This window comes from Phoenix dactylifera, unplaced genomic scaffold, assembly GCF_009389715.1.
Source record: "Phoenix dactylifera cultivar Barhee BC4 unplaced genomic scaffold, palm_55x_up_171113_PBpolish2nd_filt_p 000474F, whole genome shotgun sequence".
Classification (NCBI taxonomy): Eukaryota; Viridiplantae; Streptophyta; class Magnoliopsida; order Arecales; family Arecaceae; genus Phoenix; species Phoenix dactylifera.
In genome coordinates, this window is record NW_024067896.1 from 171,811 (window position 1) to 190,765 (window position 18,955).

The 18,955-nt window shown below is 37.0% G+C and overlaps 1 protein-coding gene across 1 annotated transcript; it reads left to right on the forward strand.

Moving 5' to 3' along the window:
• The first annotated feature begins 1,274 nt into the window (after window positions 1-1,274).
• Window positions 1,275-14,818, forward strand: LOC103698286 (outer envelope protein 61). The gene is made up of 11 exons (XM_008780280.4): window positions 1,275-1,618; window positions 2,963-3,193; window positions 6,187-6,243; window positions 6,361-6,489; window positions 7,279-7,356; window positions 7,507-7,577; window positions 7,685-7,737; window positions 7,878-8,073; window positions 8,520-9,057; window positions 9,187-9,330; window positions 14,284-14,818. Exons 1-11 carry the CDS (start codon window positions 1,523-1,525, stop codon window positions 14,428-14,430), a joined length of 1,740 nt encoding a protein of 579 aa, XP_008778502.1. The 5' UTR covers window positions 1,275-1,522; the 3' UTR covers window positions 14,431-14,818.
• Window positions 14,819-18,955: the final 4,137 nt, after the last annotated feature.

Sequence of the window (18,955 nt, forward strand, 5' to 3'; positions counted from 1 at the left end):
AAGCTATGTGAACTTCTCTTCTAGGATTTAAGGGATCCTATTATTGCTATGGCTATACCTATAGGTAATTGGGAGGATTATTTTTTCGGATTGCTAATTCCAATGCTAAAGTCATCAGGAAAGAACAATATGTCAGTGCTGGCCAAGACTTATCATAGCACTGAAAATGGAGACTTCACTTGGGTATGGAGAGCAACTATAGTGCCTGAGATCCATTTCCCTTGTAGAAGATTGGTTGGCAAGACTTCCATGGCAAAAATTTTCTTGTCTCTTCTAATGATGCTTTTGTTCAAATGGTAGATGACCCTACTACATTGGGGGATAAATATAGAAACATAATCTGCTATGCCGGTTGGTTATTGTGGAAAAGTAGGAATTGTTTGAGAAATGGGCGTCGCTCGGTAGCGATTTTGATGGTAGCAATGATAGATAGAGTGGTGGCACGAGTGATGGAGAAAGAGAAAAGGCACAAAGATTATAATGAACCTTTTTTTTCCTTTCAGAGACTGGGATTGTATATTTTGCATAAAATAAAGATTCATCTTCATAAATTCATTATTGGATCTTTGTATATACAGATCTTAAAGCACTCCAAACTCTATGGCTGTGCAATCTTAAAGTATTGAATAGATGATCCAACGTAGGATTCACTTAAAAAAAGATGAGCTTGCTTGCATGAAAGATACAACCCCAATCTTTTTTTTTTAATTTTTGAAAAAAATATTCTTTAATATAAAAATTTGAAAGGTATTTTATTTTAAATCTTATTTTAATTTTTTAATACAAAATGCTAATAATATAGATAAGGACCGTTCTCTAAAAATTATTGTATTGTATGCAATGCGATCATGGCTACACTGGTGCATGCCACCAACTGTTGTAATGTATTACGGTAGAAGATTACTAAGACGAGCGGCGAAGAATGGAACCTATGCTCGCTTGTCACAATGATTCGTGGCGTGCACCAACTTAGCATGCAATAATTTCTTCAAAGTTCGAACGATTTTTTAGTTTGGGAAAAATTAGAAGTCCGGACAGATTTTTCGGTCTAGGGCTTGACCTAGACGGGTTTACCTATCAAAGCCTGCGAATTTGACCTAGACGGATTTACTTATCAAAGCGTGGGAATATGTGCCAGACCTCGTCAAACGTGAAGTTGGACTCGACATGCTCGATTGACAGCGGCCGTCCGTTCATGTGAAGCAGCCTCCAACCGTCAAAAAAAATCAAACAATTTTTTCTACAAATAAAAAAAGCAAACCCCAACATATAATTTTCCCAAAGTATCAGGTTTTTTTTTGCAATTTCGCAAGGGCAGTGGCCACCCGACCTCTCTCACCCTTTCCTCTCCCCTTGATTCCCCCCGAGAATCGTATAAAGAAGGGCTCTTTTGATCTGGATTCAAGCTCGAAAGGAGAACTCTTTCATCCTTTTGTCTGTCGTCGCTTGGATTTGCTTCCAGAAACGAGGGTTTCTGAAGGGGATCGGAGCGGTTCTTGAATCGAGAGGGCGAGGAGCAGAAATGTACAACGCGATGATGGATCCCGAGATGATGAGGCTCGCCCAGGAGCAGATGAGTCGGATCCCTCCCGAAGAGCTCGCCAGGATGCAACAACAGGTCTCTCTCCCCTCTCTTTCGCGCTTTGAATCGCCTTTTGCCGCATGGATTTGTAGCAGAAAAGGCGAACTTTTGTTTTTTTGATGATTCTTTGTGTTTACTTTAATCGGATGCGGGATCTAGAAATTCAATTAGTCAATTAATGCTGTGTGATGATCTTTGGTGTTTAAATCAAGTTTATTAATGGAATTCAGGTCTGATTCGTTAGAAAGTAGCATTTTTTTCTTTAGATTCCGTTAGTATGCCATGTTTTTTTGTGTGATTATTCTTTTGATGTCAAACGCTGGATTTTTTTGGGATGTGGAAGGGATTTTTATTGGTATTTACGGGCTTGCGTTTGATCTCGGTTTTGTATGGAAGGAGAGCCCTTCTAGTTCAGCCAACATAACAAAATCATCAATCATCTAGCCCCCTAACATATTTTATCACCATTAAAAATTGAAGTACACAGAGAGGAATTTTTCTGGAGGTAGAGGAGAGATCTGATACGTTCTGCCATTCCTCGCCAGACGGATAGTCTTGAGGGAGCCATTTTGACAATGAGAAACATTGCTTCATCCACAGAATTACATCCTAGTTTGAGACATTGGAATGAGTTACTCTATCATGATATATCAAAATTTCGATCATCCTGTTTGGTTTCCTATACCTCTTGGTTGTTGGGTTATGAAAGAGCTCTCAAATCATGATTTGACTGTTTCTTTTCATTCTGTTTTTTTGATCACCAAAAGCAAGTATCATGCCCTGGTTCATGATTCTGTGCTAATCAAGGGAGTGTAGTTCTCTTACAATTTCAATAGATTGCATGGTGGCTCTGAGTTGTCCAGAATTATAAATTATCCAAAGCAGTTCTTTTGTCACTGTTTTCCTGTACTCGTTTTACCTAAGAAAGCCAATGCTCAGACACATTCGTTCTTGAAACTTGGATAACAATCTCTATTAGTGCAAGCAAAATGTTTATCAGAAGACCTAGAAACACATTGTAATTCTTCTTTTTATTATTTATTCACATTATATATCAATAATGGAGATCCAACGTATACCTCAGACCTTTATAGTTTCACATTGCGATGTGAATGTTTTATTTTACAGAGACAACCATCCCATCTTGGTTGCAACTTTCATTTGTTAACATAGATTTCCTATTAAATTGGAAACAAGTCAATATGTCGGTTGGATCTCTTCCCCTCCATCCCCCTCCCCCTCCTTTGTTCTCTCCCTGCAAATATGTCATCCCTTTTTGCTTGACTGCATATTTTTTAATGAAAATCTTCTTCCCTCCCCCCTTTCTGATAGCTACCTTCAAGCTGCAGTTCCTAGGCTTACTTTTTGATGATTTTGCAGATGATGTCCAACCCAGAACTTCTGAGATTGGCAACAGAAAGTATGAAGAATTTGAGGCCTGAAGATATGAGACGTGCTGCAGAACAACTAAAACATGCTAGAACTGAGGATATGGTTAAGGTTAGTGAGAAAATGGCTAAGGCTACACCTGAAGAAATTTCTGCCATGAAGGCTCATGCAGATGCTCAAATGTCGTATGAACTCAATGCAGCAATGATGCTGAAGAAACAGGTTCGTTTTACTAAACTTTGCTTGAAAGAACTCTTTACTATGGCGATGAAAATTTTCCTAGCAGAACAGCTTGTACATTTACACATCCCCTTATAAGGGGTATAGTTTCTGCTGTAAGTCCATGATTTTCTGATGAAACGTACTATAATAGATGCATGATTAGCACCCAGAAGTGTAAAAGATATGTAAGGAAATAATAGAATAAAAAATTGTTAAGATCGCTTTGTGGACTATCACCATCCAACTTTTAGGATGAAATGGTTTTCCTGAATGTTCTGTAAAGTGGATTTGCTATGTTCTTATGTAGCATCAAGTTTTAGCCTAAAAACAAAATCAATTTACTAAAGTTGTATTTGTTTGCACCAAGGTCCGCCGTACCGGTACCGGTCGGCGTACCGGTGGCCGGCCGGACCGGTACGGTACCGGTCCGGTCCGGTCCGTACCGGCCGGTACCGGTGGTTTCAAAAACCACAGCGCGCGGCGCTGTGGTTCTTAAAAAAAAAAAAAAATCGTACCGGTGCGAACCGGCCGGTTCGCACCGGTACGGGCTCCGAACCGGCCGGTACGGGCTCCGAACCGGCCGGTACGGGCCCGAACCGGCCGGTACGGGCCCGAACCGGCCGGTACGCACCCGTACCGGCCGGTTCGGATAAAAAACCGGGAAATACCGGTTTTTTATCCGTTCCGGTACCGGTCTAGGACCGGACCGGTACGTACCGGCCCGTACCGGCCGGTACGGGCCGGTACGGCATTCCATGGTTTGCACTGTAGCCTTCAAAAGCTTACTCAAATTTTAAGCAAACCCGTATAATTGTTGGGCTCGGTACAAGAACTTTTTGGAATGTCGATTGTCAAACAGTAATAGAATGACAGAAGCTTTTCTAATGCTTCTGCATTTTTCGATGCAAAGTCTTATCACATTTCTAATTGCTTAGCTAGACGAACAACATAATGATCATGTTTATATTTATGGTCAAACCTTATGGCAGTACCATGGAAGTTCTCTTTCCTTGACTTGGTTGGATTATACCTTTCAAATTTATAATGAGCTGCATTTAACAATCAGCTGTCTTTTTTCCCCGAGTAAATACTTGCATCCAATGGATCAACCTCAGCAAGTTGGCGTCATACTTTATCAACGATTACCTATGGTTTCAATCTGGACATTGTGAAAGACATTATCACCATATATTATGTGTCCAATCAACTGATCAAGCAAGCTTGAAAGGGTTGCTTTGTTGCTTAGACTTAAAGTGCAACCTTTTGATAAAGCTGTTATTAGGATTATGCTTTCGACCTCCCTTATCAAGCAGATAAGGAGACAATGTTTTACCATGTCTAATAATAGTTTGGAATTTTTGGTCAAATAAATTTCGTAAGCCCCTAACGTACATTGCTTGATGCACATGTTATATTGATTATTTTTTTTGAGGTCAGGTGTGTATCAGACAGCACGTACTTGTATTAAAGTTAAGAGTTGGCTTGAAAACTTCTAGTTACACCTGACTGGCCATGCTGTCTGCTGTAACCTAGTGTTTTTCTTAGTTACCAGGAAAGCATCCTGGAAAAGTTCATTTTGCTGGGAAACACAGTTTTTCTTCAATTTGGTTCGGTAAAGTAGTGAAGAGGAAAAAAAGAAAAAAGTGGTTCCAGAAACTTTCATTCTAGATTTAGGGGAACTAGAAATTTTCATTTTTCAGCTAAAAGCCTTTAGTACCAAAAGTAAGATGTAGTACCCTCTTTGAAAAGTAAAATTAAGTACTCTTTTTCATTTTCGTTTTCCTGTATGCTGAACACTTCAGTCTTTGAACATTTTCTTTTCATGGAAAAAATTGTACTCCTCTTTTTCACCTATTTCCCTGTTACCACAAAGGCCTGAACAGGCTTGATATAATATCAATTATTTAGCTGTTGTAACCCACATAGTGCCAATCCTTTTTGGCTGGGCATGTGTAAAAGACTTTTGGCTGCTTGTATCCTTTATAGACTGAACCTGTTTGAAGATCTAAGTTGACTACAAATTTATTGACATCCTAAAATTTGGCTTTCATTGTCTTAAGTAATTTTCTCCAACCAATCTATGATAATTACTAATCTTTTACTCTTAAAATCCTTGTGCATTTTTACTTCCATCTTTAAAGTTTACCAAGAGAAAATTTGAATTCAGGGTTTGGATACCACATTTGCTTTTGCAGAAAAAGCTTGCTTAAGTTAATATGCCATTTGATTGAGATCGAGTAGCTATAGTGGCTCCATTGAGAGATGGGAACCCTATTCCGGGTACAACCATTTCAGTAGCAGCTGCCCTTAAGCCGGTAGGTCTCATTCGAAGGCCACTTTAGTTGATGTGTCCCAATCAATGTGCTCGGTGATGATGTTGTCATCGCTGATGTGCAAGTTGTTGAAGTTTATTTTCTAGTGTCTTCAGAAATTAGGAGTTAAAATTTCAACTCAAAAATCTCTGATTTCTAACACTGGTGTGTTTGAGTTTCCTAAACACTTTTGCGTCAAGGGTGGACGTGTGGAAGGAATGAAAAGGAGAGGTGCATATTCTGAGAATGAAACTAAAAGAGAAGTCTTATTAGTAAATATTGAATAGATATCCCCACCCCTGCCTTTCTCAATGAATAAGAGGGGAGGCGGATATTTTTTCGGTTGACTCAGGGATAAAGGTTCACGATGGAAGGAATGGTTCGGCGAATAGGGGACTGGGCAAAGGTTGAGAACAAGAAAGTCAACTATGCATCTTAGAGCACTAGCTTAGAGATGAATGAATGCACTATCTTGCTTTTTTTTAGAACTTAGAACTGATCGGTTATCGATTTACTGTGTTTCTCATAACATTATTTGTTGTTTTGGCCATTGCTTTAAAATGACTTTTTGTCAACTATTTAATTTGGATCTTCTCATTCTGATAATCCATTTGTTCTTATTTGGTAATATCCAGCATTAATCTTGTTTTTTTTTTTGAATTTATTTTCTTTTCATATCAGGGGAATGAGCTTCATAGCGGTGGGCAATATTATGAAGCAGCTAAAAAATACTTGCTTGTATGTTGTACTTTCTTTTACCTGTTACATTACAATGTCAATTGTTTTCCTTATCTACCTTTTAAAGTTTTATCATCTTCAGGTAATAATAATTTGCTGACTGCTTCCCATAATCAGGCAAAAAACAACTTAAAGGAAATTCCATCATCCCAAGGTGGCACTCTCCAGTTGCAATGTTCTCTTAATCTAATGTCATGTTACCTGAAAACAAGGCAGTTTGAGGACTGCATCAAGGAAGGATCAGAGGTATGGTCAATTAATTTTTTACTGCCCCCCTTTCTTTCTAGAATTACATTCACAAAATTCACACAATATGTATATGTACACGTAAGTATGTGCAGAAATTAACACACACACACACACACACATATATATATAGATGTATGCATGTACATATGCATGTATATGCATGCATGCATGGATACATGCATGTATATGTATATATAGATGGATGGATGCATGCATGCATGCATGCATGCTTACATGTATGTAGTATGTATGTACATTATTCAGGCCTGTGGAATGTTTGTGTGTGAACAAATGCATGTCACTAACTGCACGAGTTTGCAAGTTTCTGACCACTAGATGTTTATCTTGTAAATTATGTCAAGTTTTTCCTTAAAAATAAGAAGATTAATGCCTAATTGACCAAAGCAGCCTAATTGAATACATACTCAATTTGTCCAAGTCAAAAGCTATGTTCAGACCAAAATGAACTGGACATGCGAGCCTATACTTAAGTGAGTACTCCCGTGTATTGGTATGCTGGTCAAGCCTTTGATTTCATCATGTGGAGTTGAGAAATGCCTTATTCCTTTCACTATACTGACTCCTCTTTCTCTCTGATTATCCTTTAATCAACCTTTTCTTTTGATTTTGCATGCGCACTACTCTTTTGAATTCCCGAACTAGGATTACATTGTAAAATTGGCATTTAGCTTGAGTTTGAAAGTATGAAAAATCACTTCTTTATAGAAATGTTTCTTATATATTCAGCTTACAGTTTTTTCCACATGAAACTTGTTTTAATTACAGGTTTTGGCGTATGACTCAAAGAATGTAAAAGCTCTGTATCGCAGAGGTCAAGCATTGAGGGAACTTGGAAAGTTAGAAGTGAGTTATGATTTATCATTTACTCTTGGCCTTTTTGGCGTGTTGGTTGTCTAATAAGTTAAACATTTTGATCCAGCTTCATGCATGAAAATTATTTTATTAAAAGGCATGCTCACTGAATAGGGTTTTAATAACTGCAACATGTATTAGGCTGCTGTCTCTGATTTGAAGGAGGCTCATGCAATTTCCCCTGAAGATGAAACTATAGCTGATGTCCTAAGGTATGTTGTTTCTTCATACAAAGCACAGAATTTTCATATCAGAAGTATGGAATTCCAGTAATTCATGATCTATAGCAAAGTGGCTCATGGACATTTCTATAATGCAGAGATGCCAATGAAAAATTGATGAAGGAAGGTGGAGATAGGAATGTGTCACAAGGCAAGTTTCATTTCATTTCTTTTATTTTCTCAAGTCATATCTAGGTTGGTGTGATTTTACGAAACACAATATTTTCAACTTGCAAGTATAAATTCCTATGCTTAGTTTTTCTTGTTGTTTTTGCCTGGTCTATTTTGCAGGTTTGGTTATTGAAGAGATAGTAGAAGAAGAGTCCCAACCTGAGCCATTAGACAGTCATGGAAGTGCAGCAGACTATTTGGTGACACAGCCAGTTGAAACTGTTGAGAGCTCTCAAAAAGTGAATGGGCCTTATCCTGGTTCCCCCGCTGATCCTGAGTTGTTACAAAGCTTCAAGGATGATTCTGAAAATGTCAGGTACGTCTGGACTAATTTAATTATATCTGCAAATTTTCACCCATTCTATAGATACTTAATTTTCTTGCAGCAGTAGGCCTTCTAAAATGAAACATAGTGAAGACTTCCACTTCTTTGCTAAAAAAAATGTGCAACTATAAAACTAAATTGAGATGTAATTTTAGCCATCTTTTATTTGCTTATATCTTTTCAGAAGTTTCGATTTGTTTCACAAACAAGTATGTTTCCATTGGATAAATTGGATAATTATAGTGCTAGAACTTCTCTATATCTGCTTTTTTTTAATCAGCACCATTTATTGAAATCACAGAATTTAGTATACAAAATTTCAAACTTGACCAAATATGGTATAAAAACTTTCACATTGACCAGTATGCATGTCCGTGATTGCACTTCCCTGCTATGTTGATTCTTTTTAGTTGTTTATTTGTTTATTAACCTTCCAGGTTATTCCAAAATTATGTCTCAAATGCCAACCCTGATGCTCTGGCAGCTCTGGGTTTGCAAGGAATGTCGCCTGACATTGTAAAAACAGCCACAGAAATGGTTAGTAGCATGAAGCCAGATGAGCTTCAGAAAGTGCTCCAAGTAGCTTCTTCCTTGAATGGACAAGGCCCAGATACAAGGTTAGGTTCAAAATTTCCCGAAATGACACCTGAAATGGTTAAGATGGCATCGGATAGCATTGGCAAAATGTCTTCTGAAGAGCTTCAGAAGATGCTAAAGGCTGCTGCTTCATTAAATGTAAATAGTGAACCTTTTCCAACACCAACAACAGAAGGTCGTGCCCAAAGATCAGAAAGTGTCTTGCAATCCTCAGTTGCTGCAGGTAGTTCCTCTATGCAGGACGGCAATGTGGGAAGCAATGCGTTTAATGAGCTTCTCAATTCAAGAATAGGTCAATCATCTTCTAGTATCCCAACTTCAACAGCTGATTTGCAGGAAAGCATGAGAAATTCACTGAAAGATCCAGCTATGCGGCAGGTTTGGTGTTTCTCATATACAAAAGTTTCAGCTTCCAGATTTATGTCTTTTATTCCTCAAGCTCATCATCAAGCATCTATTCCTACAATTTCTGTGTTTTCTTATCCTTTTAAGACTATCAATTGGCAGATGTTTACTTCTATGATGAAGAACATGAGCCCAGAAATGATGGCAAATATGAGTGAACAATTTGGGATGAAGCTGTCAAAGGAAGAGGCAGCAAAAGCTCAACAGGCCATGTCATCATTATCACCAGAAGACTTGGACAGGATGGTATGCTAATCTTGTTGACTTTGTTCTTTTTTCCTTTTTAATGTTTATCATTTTGGAAAACAGGTTTAAAATGTGGCTAGTACACGGGCAGTTGGGGTAATGAATATTATTTTAGTATGTGGCATGTGGCTGTTTAAAATGGGCACCTTTGGTGTTTATAATGGTAAGTTCATAAAAAGTAACTTACAATAGTAAAAAGAAACAATTTTAAAATAAGTAAATTTATGAAAGCAGATAAAAAAATAGAAATAATTCAGTAAATATGCAGAAAAATAGAAAAACTATAGAGAAAGCAGAGGAGGAAAGGAGCCAAAGGGCCATGTATCTGGGGCTTGGGTTTATGCTGGCTACTTAGGCACAATGTGGCCAATCCACATAAAAGGGTGGCCTAGACCCTAAGAAGCCAGGAGGCACATATGCATGTGCAGCTGCATATGTGGCTACATAGACTCTGTTTACATCTTTTTTTATATTTCAGTTGTTGCATACACTATTTACCTTTTAGACTCTTGGTTGTTGTTCATTCCATAGGGTGAAAAATTACTCTTGTAATTGTCTTTCCAAATTGAGATTACTATTTAGACTCTTCAGCTTCATTTAGACCTTTTAGTTTTCGAGGATCTGGTATTGGTAATAACTGACATCTGCATGCTGAGAACGATGCTTTATAGACCAATGCCTTCTAACTCTTCTTTCTTTAGTTACGGAATAAAAGCTGAAGTCTATGACCTATATTTTCAACAAGTTGATATGATGTTTCTTGCCGGCTCAACAAAAACTTGTTAGGGTGTATTGCAACTAGAAATAAGCTAAGGGCCTATTTAATTGCATCTAGAAGAACCTATTTGTTTCCATATATGCAACTAAACTTAAAGCCAATTCTACATGAAATGCAATTAACATGTACTGCAACTTTGTACTTAATCCAAAATGCTGTGCTTTCACCTGTAGTCTGGTGAGAACTATTTCATTAAAGCCATGAAAAAACAGTATTATATAAAAAAAATTATATACCATAACTGTATAATAGGATTAATATAAAATACATAGTAGCAATATATATTATTTTCCTAATATATTGTATTAATATTATTATAAGAATATTATAATTGTTAATATAATAGGTAATATTAAATAATATATAAGGTATCATAACATTATCGATATATGAAATTATTACTATTATGAAAATAATGTCCAATAATTTATATACAATAAAATTATAGTAATATTACAACACAATTATAATTTATAAATATGTATTACTTAATGTAATGACATAATTATTATAATGAGATTTTGCAACATATTCCACTTTATTTTCATATTTGTAAAATATGGCCGCTTATTCTTTTTTCTAAGATTGCCTGTTTGGACTTATTAGGACTATTATATTTTCAAATCAATGAACGCAATTAGATGCACATCATAATAGTTCATGTACGCATGTTTGTAACGAGTGCCTAATACATGTTCATGCACTGTGATGTTATCAAATAGACTTCAGGATGGGGGGGGGGGGGGGGTATGGTTCAATAGAGTTTAAATGGATTGCTTTTTTCCACAACAGAAAACAAAAGAGGAAAAAGATAGAGTGGGTTTTTCTTGCGAAGTTTGGTAGTACAGATATACTATTTTCTTACTGTATTTTTATTATTAATTTTCTGATTCATAATTCCATCTTTTAAACTACATGTAGCCAAACAATTTCTCTATCTTAAGTGTGCCTTTAGATTGCTGATTTCTAATTCAAAATATCAAAATCACAATTTCATGTTGCTCCATCTATAAAGCATTCCTAGTTATGATGATCAAACAAGTTGTAAATCTATACTAGCGTAAAATTAAATCTGGATCAATGTCTCAAGAGAATGATTAGAATATTGAAAATGTAGGTAGAAATTCAGTGTAATTTAAACTTGCCATAAACATCCTAAAATAATTTTATGGAGTCATTGTTTTCTTTCTTTTCTTTTATCTTTTTTTGGTTTTTGGTGTGTGCTTGTATGTGTCTCAAAATGATGTGGGGGAAGGAAGTTGTAAGGTTAGGAGTGGATGAAATATTATGATTTTGCAGAGATCAAAGATATGGTGTGATCAAAGAGGTGGTGTTTGGGAGGGTTGTGACAAGGCTCAAGGCCTTGATGGTTTCTACCCTGTAGTCTATTATAGGCTTGTGGAATGACTCGTGAGGATTTATTGAATATTATTGTTTTCCCTAAATTGAATTCAATGGTTAGTTAGAGTTATCAATGAGACTCTTATCATCCTTATTCCTGTGGTAAAATCGGGGTTATTACCCTTATTCCTATTCAGGGAGTTTTGACATCAAGGGCTATAAGCTGATTGGGATATTGAATGCGATTTAAAAATTGCTCTTAACATTCTAGGGTCCTGGTTTTGACATAGCCTCAACATTGTTTAAAGGGATGAGTGCATCAATATTTGAGATATGGTGGCTCATGAGTGCATCAAAGTTAGGCATAAATATCTTGTACCTCTCCACTACCTGGCTCATGGGATTTGGTTGAAGTGAAAGAGTTACAGTCCCTTGCCTATTTTATTTCATGCTTTTTTGTGATGCAATTCTGTGGGTCGAAAAACAGAGTGACCTCAGTCACATTCCTCGATTCCATTGTCCACCTACGAGGTCAAAATACAGCATGTGCCAAAGCTCTATAGGAAAGATCTCTCCCATAAAATAACTTCACCCATACGGGCAATTCTGTGAGATTGAGCCTTTCCCAACTTTGTTATCATGGGTTGCTGAAGTTTTTAATAGGTTCTGTTAGAGGAAAAATGGTTAGCTTTTTTTATGTTAAGGTAGTTTTCACTTTGATCATAGGAATGATCTTTAGTTGATTTATGGTGAATCATCAGTGCATTAAAGTCAGATATTAATTTATTTTACCAAGTTTCTGTTTTAGTCTAACCTTAAAATAGATTGTTGTAAAACAGGATTTTTCCTATTGTACATTATTCAAAGAATGGGCTTGGTTTGGGTTGCATCATGGTATGCCGTACCGGCTTGAACCGGATGTTATGGAGCATATTATACCGTACCGGTTTGGTACCGATACTCGATAAGGGTGGCGTACCGATACTTGGTATGCCAAAAAAATTCTGTATCGTATCGATACTGTGCTAGTGTGGCACCAGTATGGGGTCCAGTACTGAGACGACGAATCTTGGTTGCATTCCTTATTCTATTTCTTCATCTCTTCTGCAATTTTGGCTAATTGAATCTGTAGGTGGCCTTAAGTGGGTGTAGTGCAACAAAGTGTGGTTAATGTGAGCATTACTTTGAGGTGTCTAGGGTTCCATTTGGGATTGTGATGCATGAAAAGAGAAGGTCTTCATAACTAGTTTCAGATTTATATTTGGAATTTCGAAGATTTAAAAAGATCAGTGTTTCTGCTGTACAATTACTTTAAATTTAAAGGTCTTCCAATTAAGAGATTAGTTTCTTTCTTATTAGGAAATATTTTTTAGATTGGAAATTCAAAATCTTAACCTTATCTGAGCTTCATTTTGAACAATTTTAGTTAGGCACCAGGCTGGGTTTGTATCAGGGTTAGTTATTTTAGGAATATACCTTTCTTGTATTTATTTTTGACTCAATTCAATCTTCTTGATTAAGAATAAAGTCAGTACTTCTTCGATACATGTCACTTAGTTAACCGCACTTCTATTTGGTGAAACAATTCAACTGTATTTCCTTTTTTCTTTGGTATGAAATTGCTGAGGCAATGAGAGCAGCTACGTCAGAGTAATTGAGGTTTTGATGTCCACTGAACATTGCATCTTTTTAAAAGCTGCCATCTCCATGATCTCTCAAGTAGATTGTTTTCCTGTTCTCAACCCAATTCGTTGTGTTCATCAAGCTTGACTACAGAAATGTTTAGATGACATGTATCTAGGATCCTCATCCTGGATATGTAATAAGTGTTGAAATGTAATATTTGAGTCTGTGTTCATACAACTATTTGTTAATTCAAAATTGTAGGCTAATAGTGACTGTGGGTCTTTTCCACTGGCATGTAATTCTTATAATAAAAAAGATTCACTACTCTTGGATTTGTCTCCACTATACACAAATTGAAATCTCTTAGTTTTACTGTTGAAGCTTTTCCTGGGCTCACTTGTTTTTAAATTTCATATTAAGTCAGATGCAGCATCCCGTTTTAGACTCATGTCCATCTGTTCTTTTTCTTCATTCATTTATTTGCACACTTATTCGTTTTCTTCTCTCTCACAAAGTTTTACAGAATGAGTTTTTGCAAATGGGTGATTGTTTCCTAAAGTTTTGATAGGAAGAGTTTGGGTTAGGGAATCCTGTATATGCTATTATCTGTTGGAGACATCTCTAGATTCTCTATAAATTTGGACAACTCCTATGAGATTGCTACTCTCTCCGAAAGAGTTCTTCCCTCTGGGACTCTGAGATTGAGATATTTTTCCTCTCTGTCACATATCATCCTTTATTTTGTTTTCTTGTTTAATCAGTGAATAATAAATTCTGCCAAATCCTAGAACTTAATTCCACTACTACGTTTCTTGTAACTTATCATAAACCATTCAGATATGCATTTGTACTAGGTGTTACAGTCTTCACACAGAAAATAACATCTATATTGTCACTTCTCTGATGCTCTTGTTTTGCATCCCTTAATTCTTCTTAGATCTTATAGAAAATAGATAATTTTTGAAGTGGTTGTTTTTGATATTGACCGATTTGAAAAAGTGCTTCACTTATTATGTTTATGTATCTGCTTAGGTTAGACATTGATATTTGTTGTTATATTAAAATATAAGAGACTTCTCAGCGCTTGGTGCGGCTAGCCTTATGTTCACATGATTTGTTAGAATTTATGCTTTTTGTGAACTTGTTGAACATGCGAACCAAAGCTTGCCATATTTAGCTGATATCTAATTTTATAATGTCCTTTTCAGATGCGGTGGGCAGAACGGGCCCAGCGAGGGGTTGAAACTATAAAGAAGACAAAGAACTGGCTTTTAGGAAGGCCTGGCATGATCCTTGCGTTCGTTGTGCTTGTGCTGGCTTTCATCTTTCATCAGCTCGGATACATTGGAGGATAATCACCAAATTTTTCCAATCATTGAGAAGTTCGATATCCTTGAAACGTCATGAGGATGTTGTCGTGGCAACAGATGATGTGTGTCAATAGGCTTGTTTCTAACATCATTAGCGTCCTTTTCATGCAAAACGCCCATTGAGTAATTATGTGTAACCTGAGGAGTGGTCAATCTGCCTGCAGGAAAGGTAAGTGAATCAGGAACAAGCAAAGATTAATGGATTCTAGTAGTTCTGTGCTTTGCCCAGATGTGTTTATAGCAATGATTTGATGTCATAAAACTGGAGACAATTACAGTGAGGAGTTAGTGGCACCACTACAAAATTTATACTGTTAATTTAGGACCTGTTTGGCATTGTTACTGCCTTACTGGTTTCCCCGTCTTAAAAAACTGAATGCAAGCAATCAATGCTTTGTTTCCAATTGTTCAAATGGGTTTATTGAAAGGAGAACATCAATATATATATATATATATATATATATATATATATATAATCTAGGTTGAATGTACCTTAAGTCCATGGTGGACCTAATCCACCTATTAAGTTGCTCTTATTAGCTGCTTTCGAGTTAAGCATTATATATAATCTAGGGTGAATTTACCTTTTAAGTCCTTGGTGGACATAATACACTTAATAATTTGCTGTTATTAACAGATTTAGAGTTAAGCATTATATATAATCTAGGGTTCATTTCCCTTAAGTCCTTGGTCGACCTAATCAACCAAATAATTGGCCCTTATTAACAGCTTTAGAGTTAAGCATTGGAATTCCACCTGAAGGCTGGGAACAATATGAGCTTTTTTTTGTTCTCTCCATCAAATGGTTCTAGCTTTCTATAGGCATTAGCTGATATCTCTAATTCTAGATGTTCGCAGTGCTCTTTGTATCAATTTACGTACACATGTTTGTTTTAGTGAAGTCCTCTGGAGATGCTCCTGGCATCAGCCAAACACCTCCATATTAGAACAGATACTCTTGGAGAAATATTCTATTGAAGATTGCTTTTTGAGAAGTTTCCCCACTAAAATTTGTTGCCAAGCCAACTGCTCGATATCAAGTTCTTTGGTGATAGACAATGCTCTTTGGGAATCTCTTAAAGCCTTCTTAATTTCTCTTATGCTATTGGATCCCATGACATTTTTAGATCTTCGTAAGTATTTAATTTGGCTGAAGAAGGGAGGTATACTCAAATATTGGAGAACCTCTCCTAGGAGGATAATGACCTCCTCCGTTTGACACCTTAATAAGTATTTAATTGAGCTGGACAAAGATGGCATACTCAAATATTGGAGAACTCTCATACAAAGATTATGACCACTAGCATTTCCATGTCTTGCATTTCTAGGTTGCTGGATCCGGGGAAAGAAACCCTAGAAATACTGGTCATTTCCTTGAGCCTTTCTACTATCATGAATCTAACAACAATTAAAAAAACTGATGTTTTAAAGCCGTATTGCAGCATGACAATTTGACGATATCAAAAGTACGAGTAGTCAAAACATTTGTGTAAATGAAACTCCACCCGCCAAAACTAATGGGTGATTGGTCAAATTGTTCAACTTGCTTGAACCAAATGAATTTGAGATCACTAAGTTTAACCTCAATTGATTCTATATCGTGAAAACTACAAGTTGTGTCATGTAAAGCTCAGCAAGATGCTTCGATTTTCAGTTTAAATTTTCTGGCATAAATAATACTGAACAATACACATCTTACACTTCAGCTCATAGATCCATAAATGAGACATCTCAAATAAGCACAACCATCTAATAGTATAAGAAAAACCTAACTGATGGGATTCTATGAAAAAGGTTTAAAGGAATTGAGTCACATTATGTAAATGGCTGAAGTTGCACCATCAAAGCAATTATGTAATTTAGTACATCAATCACTTACGAGAATAATTTATGCAAAAGCCTCACAAAAGCTCTGCCCTCCCCTTCTGTCTCTTTGAAAGGGTAGAGGCCTTTGGTGTCCTTTCTGGTCACGAATTGGGGGTCACAATCGCTACTCAATACGCTTTTCTCTTATGCCTCTTTATTCTTGGTTCAATATTCTGGTATGCTAAGCGTAGAGGAACTACACCAATCCATTCAGAACTTGGTAGTTAAACTCTACTGTAGTAATTATACTATAGGGGAGGCCTTGCGAAAAAATAACTTGACACTAGAATGATAAAAAGTTTGACACCTCTTATTGACTTTTTAAATATTTTTAAATAGAACAAAGATAAAAATCTCAAAATGTAAAGATCATCTTATTCAAAACCTTAATTATTTCTTTTCTCCCACTTCACACTTCAGAACACACTGTTCTTATAGAGATAAATGCGCTTTGGCAAGGACGCCTTTGGCATCCAGGGCTTGCAGACCAACCATAAACCCTGTTCAATAAGTGGAATGCATTAGTTGTCTGCTCTTCGGTTGGGTAGTAAGGGTTGGAGAAGGGCAATCACTCATTCGTAAAATTAGCATTTATGATCCATATGATTATATTGATACTACTGAAGAGTGTTCTATTGCTTGCATTTTCTGTTTGATACCTGATAATAACAATCTTGGTTTTCATTTTCCTTGTGATGAATTTGGAAGAGGGGGACATATCAAGTATCGACCTGGGATTATATCTTCTTAGGTCTATTCTAGATGTACAATATAATTTTATTTTTTCTTATTTTAAAAATAAAATCATAAAAATCGAGACAAAAATATAACTTATGCTACTATTTATACTTTTTGTTTTTAAAATATCATTTCATTTCTCTTGGAAAAATGAAAACAAAAAGTTCTTACTTCATCTTTCTAAAAACAAAAACTCATATTTTTTTACTACCACCGCTGATACGACTCTATTATTACCAAGTTGCTGCCATAGTTTTCACCACTATTGTTGTTCTCCTATTAAAACTGCCACCATCACCATCTCTGCTATGTCAACCACCCTACTATTGCGGCCACCACTGTTGTCTCACTTGCCTTAGGTGGCAAGTGGAGTTGGACTCTCATGTAGCATGTGTTTTTGGTTGCGTAGAGGTGTGCTTGGCCTCTGTTTGGAGCAAGTCTTAAACAAAATTTAGTTCATTTCTGCATATCTTTGATATCTGGCTCTCTCCCTCGGCCCACCAATTGTTCCATTGGCTAGACTGCCATCGATCTCCTAGCCTCATGCCTCGAGAGGGATATCATTTAACAAGTTGCCCGATTAACTATCTACCTATCCCCGATCACACGAAATGTTTGCTTGGCTGCCTAGCATGTTAGGGTTTCCCAGTGCCCTAGGGCGCAGCGGAAGATACGGGATTATAAAATTTTCTTATAAAACCCATTATATGAAACCCTAATAAGCCAAGATCGCCTTAATAGTATCACCAAATAATGTAGAAAATATAATCTTGGTATAGAAGAATACCTATCACGCTATATCCAATATATCTGAAGATGTCCTAAGGTGCCCAAATGTTCACCCTCCGATGTTGATGCACACAGGAATGGGTTCAAGACTCTAGCTCCACCAAAACTTGATTCTAATTGTTCAATCCTTCTAAAGAATTTAATTGGCTAATTTTCCTTCACTTCCTTCTTCCTTTCTACCTCTAAAACATTCACTAGCCTTTTTGTCCTAAAGAAGACCCTCTTGTCTTGGGTTAGGACAAAAGAGAGAGGCTTGTAAGAAGAAGGGATAAGGGAGAGAGAAGGAGAAGCTTTTTCTTGGATGATCTTTAGAACCCCAAGGCACCTCCTTATTTATAAGAGATGGAGGGATGCATCATAAAGGGATGCATCCCATCCACACACCTCATCATGATGAGGCATGTGCCAAGAGATGCATCCCATCATGATGGGGTGCTAAGGAGAAGGGTGTATCAACTTCTTTCTCACATCTCCCTCTTAAATCATGATGATCCAAGGGCCCAAATGCAGTGAACCAAAGCCAATGGTCCAGATCTAGGTGCCATCTAATGGTCCAGATCAAGACATCATCATCCAGGGTGCCATCCAATGGTCCAGAAGTAAGATGCCATCACCGATGGTCCAGATTCAGGCGCTGAGCAACGGTCCAGATCTTTCATCCAGAGAGCCATCCAGTGGTCCAGATTCAGGCGCTAACCAGTGGACCAGATCCTTCATCCAGGAAGCCATCCAATGGTCCAGATGAAGGCGCCAACCAGTGGACCAGATCCTTCATCCAGGAAGCGATCCAATGGTCCAGAAGTGAAGGCCCTATCAAACCCAATCCAATTGGGTTTAACCAACTTAAAGAAAACATTAAACCTAATCAAATCAGGTCTAATTAAAGCCAAATGGGTTTCAACTCTTGGCTAACCCATATTAGGTCATGATCTAATCATATTAGATCAACCAAATCTAAGAATCATATTCGAATTTAATTTGAATCAGGAGCTAGGGTTTGCAACACGTGCTAGCATGTTCATCTTGCAAACATGATCTAATCCAATTAGACCCTTGATCAATTCCCTTGTGTGTGACCCATTGGGTTCCTTATCTTAGCCAGCAGTAGGTGCAGGTG